At 41.9% G+C, this 16,158-nt stretch overlaps 1 protein-coding gene across 15 annotated transcripts in view; it reads right to left on the bottom strand.

The window, feature by feature from the left end:
- The window catches only part of RASAL2 (RAS protein activator like 2), a 357,105-nt gene that overhangs the window by 11,684 nt on the left and 329,263 nt on the right, over window positions 1-16,158 (bottom strand). For 11 of the 15 annotated variants that reach the window (XM_060643615.3, XM_060643616.3, XM_078440819.2 and 8 more), the window contains 6 exons: window positions 15,603-15,804; window positions 13,290-13,489; window positions 11,622-12,483; window positions 4,682-4,816; window positions 2,776-2,978; window positions 1,088-1,175 (listed from right to left, as the gene is read on the bottom strand). In XM_060643615.3, the coding sequence (XP_060499598.1) occupies window positions 1,088-1,175; window positions 2,776-2,978; window positions 4,682-4,816; window positions 11,622-12,483; window positions 13,290-13,489; window positions 15,603-15,804 (1,690 nt within the window). The remainder of the gene's footprint in view (window positions 1-1,087; window positions 1,176-2,775; window positions 2,979-4,681; window positions 4,817-11,621; window positions 12,484-13,289; window positions 13,490-15,602; window positions 15,805-16,158) is intronic. The other 4 variants (XM_078440820.2, XM_060643617.3, XM_060643611.3 and 1 more) reach the window with 1 other exon arrangement.

Here is a 16,158-nt window from a genome sequence, read left to right as displayed (position 1 = left end):
AAGTCTCCTTTCAGGGCTCTGCTTTCAGCCCCACTCCCAACTCCTTTGAAAAATAAACCCCATGCCACACGAATCCTGTTAGGAAACTAGACAGAGGGTGTTACGTGCATGCTTAAGAATCCCCGGGGCTCTCACATAGACGCCCCCTGGCTGATACGCAGAGAAGGGAATAGAACGTGAAGTCCTTGCTCCCATTTTTATTTCATAGCTTAGGGATAGGATGAGGTCATTAAGGGTGAAAAATGCAAACCCGTGTGGGTTGGCTGTCTTCAGGAAGGCGATACCCTCTGCGGTTAGACCATCCGCTATCAGAACCGCACCTGTCTTTTGTTATCCGTTTGGCTCTAAGAAATACAACCATATTGTGCATTGATGAAATGAAATGAAATCATCAGTGTTTCCTGCCTCTTGGATTTTGCTCTGATCACTGGTGTGCCCCTGTGAGGTGCTCTTGGCAGTCATCAGGCCATTAGAGTCACAGGTGTACGTCACAGTGAGCGGAGGCCCAGGTTCTGATTTCATCAGGACTAAAAGGCTCTCTAAGCACAGCGCCAACAAAGAAGGGCAGCCAAGCAAATCCCAAGCATCGCTGCCAAACCCTGAACTGAAAGAGCAGCAAGGAAAGGTACCTTCCACGACCCTGTCCTTCCCCTACAGTTCCACTGGTACGTGGGGCTAGAGGTCGATGGCAGAGTGGACGTGACTAACAAGACCGTGAACATCACAGCCAAGCAATGGTCAGTGGAGGTCACAAGCCAGACACATGCAGTGTGCTTTTCACAGTTACCCCCTCGGAGAATGCCCTCCTTTCCACGAGGAAAGGAGTAGACCCCATCATGCACTAGGTTGAGATCTGTCAAGCAACTGCACTAAGCACGCTAATACTTTGCTGGGTCGACACACTTATCACCAGTAAAAGAAAGGAAAAGTAATACTTAGGAACTCTTAATCTTTAAAAGGTAATGCGGAGCACTTTCCAATGACCCATTTTCCAGTACGTGCCTTGGCATTTCCAAAAGGTCAGAAGCCAGGAAATTCAACAGTTACTACAAACAAGTCCTTTACACTAGATTCAAGGTCTGCTTACCTGTGCATCAATTATTTTTTGCTTTGCATCAATAACGGCTTGCATCTCAGCGTGGTCCTTCTTCAGTTCCTCTTCCACAGCCATGAGCCTAGAATGTGCAGCGAGGAGACATGGACGTCAGAGAGAAGCCAGCTAACGTAGGGCGCAAGAAACCCACACTCAGCGGAGTCCAGATTCCACTCCTTCCCAGTAAGAGGCCCGTAATCACGCTTGCTTTCTTCTCTCCCGCCTTGGAAGAAGACATTCAAGGCTGACTTCTCTCCCTGTGACCAGATCCGTGAATTTTCACCTCCTCTGGAACAGTATCATCATTTCTTCCCTCTCCTCTGCCGGATCCTTCCCTCAGCACAGATTATTTCATCGCAAACTTTCAAACCAACCAACAAAAAGCTAACAACCCTCTCTTAATCTCAAGTTCCCCTGTAACAGCTGTCCCTTCTCTCCCCTGCTCAGCAGAGTTTCTCAAAGAGTGTGCGATGCTCAGTAGGTCGACTTTCTCTCTCGAACGCCACTCATACCTTAACCCACTGACGCTCAACTCCATGAAACTGCTCCACGACTGATAATTCCCTCCAGGCTTGTGAAACAACAAACCTTTTCTGTCTTTGACTTGATTGACCTCTCCGCAGCACTGGGCAGTACTGAAGCACAGTGGTTAGGAGCGTGGGCTCTGGAGCCTGACTGCCTGGCTTCAAATCCTGGTTGCCCTGCTAAATGACCTTGGGCAAGTGCCTTAACGGATTTGGTGCCTGTTCCTTTATGTGTAAAATGAAAATAATATCTGCCTCAGAGGCTGGCATTCAATACATTTTTATTAACTGATTAAGCCAATTATTATTTATAAAGTACTTAAGAAGAATGCCTGGGGGCGCATGGGTGGCTCAGTTGGTTAAGCGTCTGACTTCGTCTCAGGTCATGATCTCGTGGTTCGTGGGTTCGAGCCCCACATCGGGCTCTGTTCTGACAGCTCAGAGCCTGGAGCCTGCTTGAGATTCTGTGTCGCCCTCTCTCTCTCTGCCTCCTCCCTGCTTGTGCTCTGTCTCTGTCTGTCTCTCTCAAGATAAATAGACATTAAAAAAAAAAAAAAAAAAGGGACAGCGGGTGGCTCAGTCGGTTAAGTGTCTGACTTTGGCTCAAGTCATGATCTCACGGTTTGTGGGTTTGAGCCCCGCGTCTGGCTCTGTGCTGACAGCTCAGAGCCTGGAGCCTGCTTCAGATTCTGTGTCTCTCTCTCTCTCTCTCTCTGTCCCTCCCCTGCCTGTGGTCTCTCTCTCTCTCTCTCTCTTTCTCTCTCAAAAATAAACATTAAAAATATTAAAAATGTAAAACAAACAAACAAACAAACAAAAAAAGAAGAGTGCCTGGCCCGCGGTAGGTGCTTCGTGTTGGGTACAACCGACCCCTCCCCTCCATGTCCCTGGACATCCTTGGCACCGTCTCTTAGTTCTCTGGCCCCAAAGATATCCAGCGACACCCCCTTCCATGTCTCTGGACTCGGGAAAAACTAAGTCACTCTTGGACATTGAGTCGCTCCATTTCCGTTTTTTCTTTCCTAATTGTTACGACGAAAGAGAGGCAGACTACCTCTGTCTTCAAAGGACGTGTACTAAGGCCTCACGCTTGGCAAACGCGTCCCGGCCGTTTGTGCCCCCGAGAGGCCCACACCCTCCACCCGGAGACCGCCCGACCTGCTGATGATGCTTTTCATCTGGCTGTCCTTCTCCTCCTGCTGCCTGCGCAGGCGCTCCTCGCTGTCCTCCAGCCGCGCCTTGTACTCCAGCAGCAGCTTCTGCATCTGCTGCTCCTGCACCAGCAAGCGGCGCTCATACTCCTCCAGCCGCCGGCTGGACACTCGCAGGCGCTCCTTCAGCTTCGTGATTTCCTGCTCGTACTGGCGCAGGGAAGAGGCGCCAAACACACGGAGGGAAAGACTGCAGTTAACACGGGTTTTAGAAAGCAATGTAGCCGGACGCTGTCTGGGCTGCCTCTCCCCGGGCCGCGAGTACTCTTTCAAATGATCAAAAGGCGCAACTGGGAAAGGAGCTCCGTCCTCCCTTCCCCTAGGGTCACATTTTGCATCTTCACTTGGCCCCTCAGATCTACACATTTATGTATCTCTTTCCACATTAAACTACCGGTTGCTACAAGCCACGTCCAATCTGTAACAAATGGGGGCAGGAGAAAAAAAAAAAAAGAACCAGTACATAGAAGCCTGACGAATCACTTAAAATAAGCCAAAAGCCGGCTGTCTGCCAGAGGAGCGGTTTCTGGATCACCACCTGCACCCTAGGATCTCCGACATAGCCTGGCTCAGCAGACCGTCATGACTTCACTCTACCAGAATCAGCCCTTCAGAGAACAGGCAACATTTCTACAATGTTACGCTACTGAATCAATAAACAGAATCGGAAACAGCAAAGTAAGCTGTTGCCGCTCTCTCCCCAACTGTCGACTGTCGGAGTATAAAATATTCAGGTCACAAGCACTAAGCCAAAGGCCTACACACTCTCCAGGGCTGACGAATACTGAATCTTGGCCCATTTTCATGATGTGGTTCATCTGCTCAATTTGGTACTGCTTCCTGGAACTCGTTTGTCTGTTTTCTCACTAATGCTTTATATAAATTTATGTAAACTAAAGCTTTATATTACAAACTATCATTCAATTGGTTACATGGCCCCTTTCTATACTGATATTGCAGTGGCTGGGGTCTGAGTATACTGGAACGTCACATCTCTAGGTGAAGTGAGACGCATAGGATTTCTCGTATATGGTCTACCTCAATTCATGATAAATCCCTACGGTGCTGTGTAAGATGCAATCTATTTTCACATAATATCAATTTAATGGACGATCAAGCAGTTAGCTTCTGCTTACCCAACCTCACGATCCTAAACTGTATTTGTTAATCCAGAGGTCAAAGATGACAGTTTTAATGACAGTATGAAAAGGGAGACTGCATCAATAAGCATATTTTAGGATTCTGTGTGTGATTTTCGGATTTTAACATCATGCTGATAAGTAACCAGTTGTGTGGTTGTTAATGAAATGAGAGAATGCCACACATGGGTCAAGGTTCTTGATGATCCCTTCTTCCCGTGTCAACTTTTCCTCAAAACAAAACAGAAATAATAGATAATGTCCGCTTAAAAATCAATATAAAACTGGAAGTTCTTTATCCAGAAAAAGCAAAAAGAAGAAGAAGGAAAAAAAAAAGACAAAATCATTAACAAGACATGGAAAGGAAGTCTGGTCCAAGGGTAATTTTGGCCTTGGTTGAAGACTAGCAACAGGTTTATAGAAACACTAAATATTCACCTACAATGATAAGAAATGAACAGTAGAATGTTTTGCAAATTAAGTTAACCTACATAAAAGGAAAATGAAATCTCCCACCCCAGGCTGCCGGACATTTGCTGCAGATTTTCGCACACGGACACTACTGAACTGTCATACAGATACGGATATGATGGATAACATAAGATATGGAGTTGACACTGTTGGGGGTGAACAGCTCAAGTTCGTGGCTAGACAACCCCTTGGATGGGCTCTCACTGTGGGGCCAGCAAGTTAGTAAAGATGGGCGAGTTCTACCTTCTCAGCATGCTTGGATTCATCTTGATTTTGCTCAGTTTCTTCCACATCCTCTTCATATTGTCCATTGTTCAGAACCCAGGCTGCTGTCCTCTCTACTGGGGACATTGTGGCAGAGTCCACAGGTGACTGAACCTGCATCAGAAACACTTATTAGCATCTCCCCAAACAGCTCGTCCACTAGTTAGGTTTCACAAAGGGTGTTCCTCTTGGAGGTCATAACAGTGATCTAATAAATGCTCTCAGTTCTAAGTAATATTTTATTAATGACAAGGCTGGAGGTGAAGAATGAGAATATCTCCTTGTAGAAGAATACACTATTCTGAATAGAAATTCCTATGCATCACATCCAAGAAAAGAGAGCCACAGCCTTAAAATTGTTCATTACTCCAGTGGTTCAATTACCAATGAAATTACAATGATGACAGAATGAGAGAAAAGGCATGACTCAATGGTTGGCTGCTCAGCTGAGGAAATGGCTGTTTAACCCAGAGACAAACAAACTCACAAGGTACCCATTTATGTAATAGAATGCCAAATCCTTAATTTTCACATTAATCATTTAGAGAAAGAGAAAAAACAAGTGATGTTGGTCATTTTTACAGAGCGTGGACTTCTTAATGAGTTAACACCACTCAGAAGTCTATATTTTAGACCAGACAGTTTCTTGAAGAATACAGGATCAAAACAAAAGATATTGGATTCGTTTAAGGGATATTTCAATCCAGTTAGGATAGCCAGATAAAGTGCCCTTTTCCAATACTGATACACTAGAGTGATAGGAATTCTGATCTTAAGTAGCTACTCTGCCATTTAAACAGTCCCTTAATCTCTTCAATACTCTTTTCTTAATCTCACCGATTAGATATTACCACCATCACCATCACCACCCATCCTAGTATCTCATAGGGAGTTGTAGGGATTGAGTCATATAATGTATGTGAAGTTCTTTGCAAACTACAGAGTACTACAGAGCTTGGATATTATCATATTGATGTTTAGAAAACTAGCATTGGATACTACAATTTATATTAGCTTACTTAACGTTAGTACTTTCTCTACAATGCTAGAAATATAAAACGAATTCTTTTTCTCCAGTATGCTTGAGAGAGAAAGAGAACAAGGGAGGCAGGAAGGGAGAGAGAGAGATAGTGCGGGAACAAAGCACTATCATATGTGAGTCAGCTCTGTATGGGAGAGAAAATTCCCTTCAGTTATGGGATTATGGAGCATTGGTCCTCAAAATAGAAACCTATTTTAATTCTAAAAAGGCTATCTACCTTAAGATTATCTTTATGTCATTCTGAAGTAGAATCCAGTTAAACTCTAAATCGACAGCTATTTTAAAAGAACGGGTATTTTGATGACTTTGCAATTTAGAAAGACTAGATGAAAAATACTGGCTGCAGAGACTAAAAGGTTATCAAAGACAGGTTGGGATAAACTGCAAAATACACAAAACAAGTAATATGAGGGTGTTTCTTAAAGGTTTGAAGCAGAACCTGGTCTGGCTGATTTACAAAGAGATTACAGATGTACATCAGTAAAAAGCGGCATCACGCCTGATGCACACATAAGCAGTTGTTAATGGACTTCGAGCTAGAAGTTCCTCCTTTAAAATCAATTTCTCCACTGTGTCAAGGAGCATGTAAACATGTCTCCATCTCCACTCTGGTATGTAGGTTATGTTTCTTATACTTCATTCATTTATCACTTTATTATTTTTGTCATAACATTTCACTGATATATTATTAATCATCTTTTTAAAAAGACCTTTTCCAGTTAGCTAAGTCCTTATGCTAAACAATAATATCAGTAAAATCATGACTTTGAGGTTATATATTTATAAATATTATTAATATTGATAGTCATATATTTTTCTAATATGTGTTAAAATAATTAATTACATGAGTAATTAAACAGACATCATGTATACTTAAATAATTTTGAGCATCACACTTTAGAAATACTGGCCTATAGGACAGAGGACAGAGTATCATCATAGTGGAAGGTAGTAATTATCCACATGAAAAATTATTATAAGAAGCAAATGAGTCCACATGGAAAGGCATTTTGTAAATGGCAAGGTACTTTACACACACATGCACACACACACATTAGTTCTCCCCCTGCTGGACTTTAAAAGCAGAGCACAATAAACTGCTTCACCATTGGCAGAGAAAAATAGTTTTACAAGAGGTTTAGGGTTTGTTTTTTTTTTTTTTTCTTTTTGATATATATACACCTGAAAGGCAAAAGAATGCGGTTATGGGTTTGAAAAAATTAATAGAAAGCCAATATTTAAAGGAGACAAATGCCTTTTTAATTTCATGATCTTATCACTTTAGCACACAGGGCAGAGAAAAGCTGCTTTTCTGTGAAACCAGGATTTTCTATTCAGTAGCAGTTTGAGATAAAGCAGGTACTAAAACTAATAACAACTTTACTGTTTGGAATTTGTTACTTCAAGGCAGCTAATTCAATAGCTTTCCGTTTTATCTAGTTAACAAGATGTTGCTTGAATGAACTTTCTTTCCCTGTAATTTGTTATGGGCTATCTATTTATTGGGTGCCTATACACGCACACTAAAGATATTCCTAGAACACACTAAGGAGCGATCTCAGCCCCTAAAAGGGTATTAAAACAACGACTCCTTAGCACAATCTAGGCTTTGACTAGTTGTAAAACGAGCTTGGCTCATTCCACTGGTGATGGTGGTACTACCATATCTTCAGAAAGACTAAGAATGTCCAATGAATTTTAAGAGATTGTATGATAGAAATGGGCATTTAGGTCTATTCCTATTGTACTGGTTAATCCTGATTTTCAACCACTTCCTAATATATCCAAGCACTCTGCATAGCAGTAGGTGGTCAATAAGTGTTGAAAAGAATATTAACTATTCCTTGTATTCATAGTAAAACATTTAAAGAACAGAAAAGTAATATTGAACACATCAAAAATAGAGGTGGTTTTTTGGTTTCTTTATTTTAAAAACTATATACCGTCTCTTACATTTTTTTCTATTGGTCTCGTGTGCGCTGGTCTTATTTCCCAATTAGATCATCAATCCTTGAGGCAGGGTACCATATTATATATAGCATTCTTTGAATGGTAGTGACTATGTAATTGCATATTAGATGCTCAATAAAATATTATTCACTTATGAATACTCTGGTTCTCTTTAGAATTCATTACTAAAGTATAATGTATTACTAAGAGAAAGCTAATGTATGTATGTCTTTTCCTCTAATCCTTTGGAAGTGCATCAAAGGCTTTTTCTTCAATGACTGTTGCATCTCCTTTACAAGCTGGCAAAGATAGCAAAATTTATTACCTCTAGTTTATAGTCAAAGAGATTGGGAAAAGATGTTGGTAAGTGCTTCAAATCCCATTTTGCTTAGCTATAGCCTTAGGAAGAGTATTTGTATCCACTGACTTTCAACAGCGGATCATTAAAGAAAATGAAGGATGAAAAAGACAAAAAGAAAAGCAGCAGGATTTCCTACCAGGACTGTCTCCCCTTTGAGATACAGCTGTATAGGGTTTCTCTGGGGAAAAATACCAATGCTTTAGGGCAAAAGGGCCTGAGATGGCAGTTTCTCCGAGCCTATAATTAGTCATAGCCTGGCTATGCTGAGGACAACGAACAAGCCAGTTCCCTGTCCCTTGCTAGTATTTACTAGATATAAATAAGACTCGTTGGTTTCAGCTTCTCCAAAGTCTGCACCAGTCAGGTTCAGTCAGGTTCTCATAATGAATAGCACTTCTGCGGTCTACACCAAAGAAAGGGCTGACTAAACAAGTATACTCTGAGGGTTCTTGAAGAGGTTGGTTAGGAGAGGGTTCAACATATCTGAGTGTGAAAGCTGGAGCATCATTCCAACAGGCTTGTCAGATACCTATTTTAGAAGTCTCTTCAAATTTGAATTTTTGAGGTTATGTAACACGCTATATCTGAACACATACATTATACATACAGTCTATTATACACAGGGAGTACACAATACATGGAAAACAAAACGGACAGGGAAATGAGAGGGGGGAATCCAAAGAGAGGCTGAGAAGGGTAAAAAAAAATTGAAGGCAGCTTCCCGAAAAAAAGAAATCTCTTCTCTGTAGATTGTTTCACTAGGATTTTGTTTCCTTCCTACTCAGTACGTACATGGAGAAGACCAAAGCTAGTAAGCCTGCCAACAATGGCCGCTCCTTTGTGCTAAGATACAGATGGAATTTGCATGGGACAAAGCCGCTGATAATTACACACGCCTACAGAACAATCCCCACAAAGAGATCCTCTAGTTTTTGGGAGAGAAGAATTCCCCAACACAATTTGCAATTACAATATGTAAAGGAATTTGCCAAAAATGCGCTGATTATGTAGAAATTCAGAGGCTTCACGGGAGAGGAGAAAAGCAAGAAACAGAAAGATAAGGAATAGAAAATAACAACATAAGTTTGAAAGAATAAACCATCTGCATAGAAAGAGCGAGTGTAGAAAAACCAGAAACTTGAGCAATAAAAATAGGGTGATTTATGCTTTAACTGATACGATGGTGGCACTACCAGCGAAGGCATAAACAGAGGTGAATATTTAAAGCCGTGTGAGGCCACTTCATGGTGTCTGTGCCTCATGTGCCAATATAACACAGGCATACCCCAGTTCATTCATGGCTGTGGCACAAAACGTTTTTAAGTTGGTTGTTGGGAGACCATATCCATTTCCTACCTCCCATCTACCCAAGACAGCCTTCTCTTCACCCAGAGAAACTGTACTAACTGCTTGTGTGACAGGTGCTACATTTTCTTATACCTGAGCATTATAAATGATACCTGGTTCCAGATGATCACTCAGAAGGCTATTTAATTTAAAATATTTATAAACCATCAGTCTGAGTCACACACCCTGACAACTGAGGACTATATCAAATAGGGGAAGGGGTTAGCATTCCTTTTTTCTGTCCAGGGCTGGGCCCGAGCCAGCTTTTGAAAAGCAGGTTGGAGGGCCCTTTCCGTTGTCCTGTCCCTCTCTGCCAATCTGAGATTCTTCTCATGTTCAGGGCCCCCATGCTGCATTTAGACCCCTGAGTGGATGTCTGCCTCCACCCAGCACTCCATCTCCAAAATTCCTTATCTTTCTTTTCTCCTCTCAGTAAACACTTCATTTCTCTGAAAGTGGTTGGCCTCAACTAGAAGCTAGCATAAAAGCAACATGTGGATAAGACCACAATAAGGTAAGAAGGACTGCCTTCCAACAAACAGATTAAGAGAATATATATGACACAATTTGACATACTTATGAAAGATATAGCGACGCATAAGCATTTTCATTGTATCTACTCTTCTTTCCTTCTCTTTAGATGAAAATGCTTATTAAATCAAACGAGTTGGTGAAATTTGGGGAAATATAAGCCAAATAAAAATGAAAAATTTAAGACTGAAGGAAAACTTTATTTCTCTGGAAAGAAGGACCTACCGGGAGGCTCTGCCTAGGAAGCTGGCTGCGGGAAGCAACTTAAGTTAGTCGTACTTTTCAACTCTGCCTTTACCTCTGTATCCCAGGATTCTGTCAATGTTCTAATTTTGTTATTTTTTTTAAACAGTAACGATCAAGCTAGGGGCAAGGGCTCTGATCACAGCAGAGTAGTGGCAGAAACAGCCAAATCGGTAAATGCCTACCTATAAAGACCAAATATATTAAAAAGATACATTGGGGTTTTATGGCAGTCTCCTCTGACCAGTGGTCTCGCTGACAAAAGGATGTGGCATAGAACTCTTCCAATCACAAAGCTCCCTAGTACTCATATAGTATGATCAGGTTTCAAAGAAAGGTCAGCAAATACAAAGTTGAAAAATCTTTTTTAGATGAAAGATTAAATATATACCTACACATGATTTCCTCAGGTTATTAGTTTGTTTCAAAAAGCAAAATATGTATCGGTGCCTGAAAATGTATTCGGTAGGGAAGACACGAGTGATCAAATTCTCGGGAAAACTTTTTATTTGTCAAGAAAGAAGTCCAGGAGTCTTAAGACTGGGTGTGACACTAGCTGGGCTTACCCATGCAAATAGAAATAGAAGGGATTCGGAAATGTTTACAGCACTGTCAACCGCCTGTGTTTCTATCTTTTTACCTGTCTCCTTTACCTTGTCTTTATAGGTGCTCAGTTGTTTATTTTTCTAGTCATTTCCAGGAAAAGGCACAGGGGACTTATAATTTCCAGAGGGAGGTGGGGGATGGAATAGAGAGCAGTTACATTAAATGTTTGACTCGGAACGCGAAAGTTTATTCTGGAAACTGTAGGGGAAAAAAATTGAGGATTCAGGGTCCGGATTCCCAAAATATATTATGGTTCATCTGGCCTATAGGTTTCACAGTGTATGTGTTCTAATTATTCATGCAACACCGATCTGTTCCCAGTGCACACATAGGTAGTGGCTCAGCTGCTCGAAGGGAAGGAAAAGCTCTTTGTGTGGTTGATAGTCTCCTGAGGGTAATGAGTCAAGCTACTTTCTGCAGCCTCACCTAAGCAGAAGCCTCCCAGACCTTGCATTTCCTCTCTCCATCTAAAAGTTGGAGAAAACGGGGCTCCTGGGTGGCTCAGTCGGTTAAGGGTCTGACACCGGCTCAGGTCATGATCTCATGGTTCGTGAGTTCAAGCCCTACATCAGGACTCCACACTTATGGTACAGAGCCTGCTTGGGATTCTCTCTCTCCTTCTCTGGTCCTTTTTGTATGCATGCGCGCGCGCGGCGCGCGCGCACACACACACACACATTCTCTTTCAAGATAAATAAACAAGCACTAAAAAAAAGTTGCAGAACATATTTTTAAGTGGAAACGTTGCTAGAAATTGGATTTCCTAATGATTTATATACAAAGAACCAGGGAAACAGTTGGATAAGTGGAAGCCACACCCCTCCAGCTCTCCCCCCTACCTGCTGTGTTTGTTGTCTCTGGATCGCTCTCACTTTGGGAACAGGGCTCTCTCTGGAGGAGGAAGACTGCTGCCGGGACCGGCTCCCATTCTGCACAGGTTCGGCCATGAGGGCTGCAGAGGCCACCGACATGCTCCCCGTGCTACGTAAGGAAGCACTATGTGGCAGGGATGGCGGGGCTTTGGCTCGGGCACCTAACCCAGCCTGGTCCATTTTCCGGATCTGGGCCTGCCCGGTACTATTCTGCCGTGGCAGAGCAAGAGGTATGTGTCTGTCTGGCACAGTATGCCGCCTGGAGAAATCCTCGCTCTGGGTGCTGCGTTTGGTAAAATCTTCCATGCTGCTATTGCTGGGCCCGCTGAGTTTGAAATCCTCACTGTTACTTTGGCTTCTGGAACTGGCAGTGCTTAGGTTCTCCAAACTGGAATCCACAGAGGCCTTTGGCATTGCCGGAATTGGGTTATTGAGGTGATAGACAGGGTTCTGGAATGACAAGGGCTGGAGGCTGCCTGGCTGGTTCAAGGCCGGGTGCAGGGGCCTTCTCACTTGGGGTGCGCTCTGGGGAGTGCTCTGGGTTTCCCGAAGTTGTTTGATGCTGGCCACCTGGGTTATGGAAAGCTGGCTTCCAGTTAAGCGCATAGGCACATCGAGCATGACAGGTGCATGCTCCACCTGAGCAGCGTGAGTGTCCTGAAGGTCCATGAGGGAGATGCTCCGACCGTTAGGAAGGCTACTTTCCTTCTCATCCTTTTCAGAGTAAGTCATGCTCTGGGAGGACGCTTGCTGCACCAGCAGTAATGTTTTCCCTCTGAAGTAGCTATCAGTGTTGTCCTGGCTTGGAGATTTTAGTTTATGCAAATCACTGTGGAAAAGGAGAGGACCCTTAATCACTCCTGGGGCAAATTCAAAACAGTTTTTTTCAACCCAGGCATATGAACATTCCAAAGGCTCACAGTCCCAATGTGGACACTTACATTGGTTTCTAAACCCAGATTTCATCGTTACAATTCTTTAAAATCCAAAATTTTTAGTTTCTCTCCAAAGGTGGGGAATAACGCTGTGCTTACCTCTCCATCATTGTCTTCAGTTTCTGCTAGAATTCTAGTCATATCCTAGTTAGGCTTTAAACCCTCCCAAATATTCTGATTCACAGTTAATTGCTTCTGTCTAAACCTTCAAGAGGAGGAAGCAGGGCTGAGGTACAACCAAAGGGTCATTGCTAAAGGCCCAAGTCTTGCCAATCCAGAAAAGAGGGTCAGTGTGAGCATCAACGTTGTATCTGCCTATCCGGCTGACACCGCCAGCCATAAAGTGATTTTAACGGAGGTTCTCCAGAGTTTTGAGTGCTACAATATATGGAAATAGAAATTTCAAAGCCCTTAATCTTCCATTAAGCCGGACCTAGATTTTGAAACAATGTTTGCTGAACATATTATAACTCTACAATATCACTGTAGAAAATAAGAATCCTAGATCCTGTGTATTATTAGGACAAACAATTGGATTTATCTCAGCTCAGATGTTTTTTCCAACTGATCATGACTTTCAAGTTATAAATTCAACAAATAAATAGATTTCTGCCAAGTCTCTAAACATCACCTCTCTCTGAGACAAAGGTTTATTTAAATTCTCTGTGACAACGGTTTATTTAAATTCTCTGTTTCATACCTGTCAGTGGGGTCTTCGAATATTTTCTGCAGCCCAGAGGAGAGGCTTCCACTGACATTTGGACTGGAGTTATGCTCAGTGAAGCGTCTTAGTTGCTGTTGTATTGGTGTAGGATTAGTCAGAGACTTGGTAATATCAGCAAGAACTCGAGGGAGAGGTCCCAATTTTGCCACGGTCGCCTGTAGGAAGGAATTTTCACCCTAATTGGATAATAAGCATTGCGACATCCACCAAGGATTGTTTTTGGGACAACGATGCCCATTGATGGAGGGGTGTAGGTTGGAGGGAAGGGTAGGTGTTTGCATATGGGAGTGGCAGGTTCATAATGCATTGTTATGGAGCAGCAGAACCATGGCGTCGAGATGAATGGAGGAGGCGAAACAAGGTGCAGCAGACATCGAGGAAAGAAAGGAAATAGAAATTAGGATTATGCAAATAAAAATTAAAAGACATGCTCAAAACAACCAAACTATTGCCATTCCAACTAAAATAGGCATGCAAAGCAAACTAAATCTTTGGAAGGCTAGTAGATCAAGGTGGGGGAGGGTAGGGGAAGAACCAAACACCTTCTAACCAAAGGACTTCGAGACCAGAGGATCGGCTAGTGTGATGAAACTTCCAAAGAAAAGGCATCATGTGAGAAAAGAAATGCATGCCAACATACAGGAAGGTGTTGCATTCAGGGGTCTGGAGCACTGCAGGGAACACAGATGATATACTGCCATCTACTATCCCATTTCCTTTAGGGAACTCTGACCTATTGTCAACTGGGTTTGCATCAGCAAGACAATCTTTTTTTTAAACAGCAAAAGCAGGTAAACTCTGTGAGATATGTCTAGATTTACCCCTGGTTTCCAGGACTAAACACAGATTAAAAAGGACAAAGCATGTTTACATAGCAAAGCCTGTTGAAAGGACCTCAGCCCAAAATCAACCAGGCCTATTTCACAGGATTACTGTATCCGCATCCCACCGATGCAGTTATTCAACAAAGAGTAACTTTTTAGTATTGGATTTATCCATCTCAATCATTTTTTTCTTTGGGGGAATTCTTATTCTTATGGAGTCCTTTGGGACCCTTCAACTCTAGGGCAGTTCTACAAGACTGCCTCTGGGTCTCCTTTGTCTTCTCAACAACCAAGTCTCTTCAACTCTGCTCCAATGGGTAGAATGGGCACTCAAACGCCACCTCAAGAATAGCCTTTACCTGCTCAACTTTCTTGAGCCATGATTTGTATTCAAGGAATTTACCTCAGCATAGCTGCAACTCAAAATCTAGCTAGTATTCCTACAAGTGAAGAAGGGGCCCTCAAGAATAAGAGTTTACTATTTTACAAATGGTAGGACACCCTACCATTTACATTGCCTCAGGAAAGCGGTCTTTATTAATAGGTTTTACTCCCCTCCCCCATTTTATCGGTACAACATTTTTAAGGATAATAGGAAAGTGGAGGAAAACAAATACATTCTTATCACAAAAAAATAACTTTGCTTTTGAAGTTATTCTAACATACCACCACACCTATTTATGAAGTACCTGTAGCAAACAAAAACATCAATAAATAATTATTGTGATAAACCTAGCCAGAGTCTAAGACTACTTTCCATTATAAATTCGATTCCTCTTTGAAAAATTCCAGAAGGAAGCAAATGATTGGCATGGTATGTATTTAGTTACTAATATGGTATATAACAAGATTCTGAGCTTATACTCAGAAAATAGATGAAAAATAGTATTTTCTGTTTTTAAAATTCACATCTGTAGAGAAAGAAAACATCAGGATTTTCAGATCCCATGCAACTCCGTAGTACTAATAGTTACATCGAACCCTCTGACTTGCAGAATAAAAAAAAAATCTCATGAGTTAAACCACTTAAACATAATAGTCTCAATATTTTTCCAAGTCCACACTTTTGTTAGGATTATTATGAGGTTTTATCTCATCCTGCTTATACATGAATAAACCTGCGTATGGCAATATTTGATGTTAGTTTCCAGGCAAGGTTTTAGACATGCTATATATAATGTTATATACATATATGTATGTATTTATAGAAATATATACTCCATTAATTCAGCTAATTTCTTAAAAATATATGTGAAAAATCTCATGGCTTTCTAGAAGTTCCTGGTTTGGAGGGCACGCATTTGATGCAGAATTGATAGCTATTTACTCCCAGACTTCTAGCACAAAAGGTCGTTTTCGACTAGCAGGAAGCGTGAAGGCTGTCACTCTGTGGATACTTTCCAGAATCCAGGTACATTAACGTTCTCTATCTCCCATCTCCCATTATGCTTCCAGCCTACTTTACCTTATCAAGTTGGGAAACTACTTCCCACAGTAAGGAATGCAAAACTGAAAGCTCTCGGCCCAGATCAATGTAACCATCAAAGCCTGGCGTGTTCGAGATGGTGTCCGGATTAGAGATCTCCAAAAGAAAGCGCTTCATTCCACCCCATTCATGTTCTAAAAAATCATTCATGAATGCCATGTATTCTTCTTTGTTACCAAATCTGAAGTAGAGGGAGAGAAAATGAGAAAGGACATATTCAGGAAAAGAGATGTCTGAGTTGACTTTACACTGAGCTTTAAATTTTTTATTTTTATTTTGGGGAGGTAAGTGACTAATTTATAATCTGCTAAGTGATAAATGCTAAAACATACTTTCCTAATACTGATGTAACAATCAAATACTTTGCATAGCCTTCTAGTCTCTGTTGGCGAAAGCTAACTCTCTTTTTTCTGGTATCTAGAGCTCTCTGTAAATAACCTTCGTTTGCCTACCACATGCTCATCGGTACAAACCTTCGATATTGCTAGCTTCTTCAGAGTCTCCTGAATATATGCCGCTTCTCCAAGCCTGTGTG

The sequence above is a fragment of the Panthera onca genome, chromosome F1, assembly GCF_046562875.1.
Source record: "Panthera onca isolate mPanOnc1 chromosome F1, mPanOnc1 haplotype 2, whole genome shotgun sequence".
In the NCBI taxonomy this organism is placed as follows: Eukaryota; Metazoa; Chordata; class Mammalia; order Carnivora; family Felidae; genus Panthera; species Panthera onca.
The sequence above is the reverse complement of the archived record's forward strand: the minus strand, read 5'-3'. Positions and strand labels throughout refer to the sequence as shown.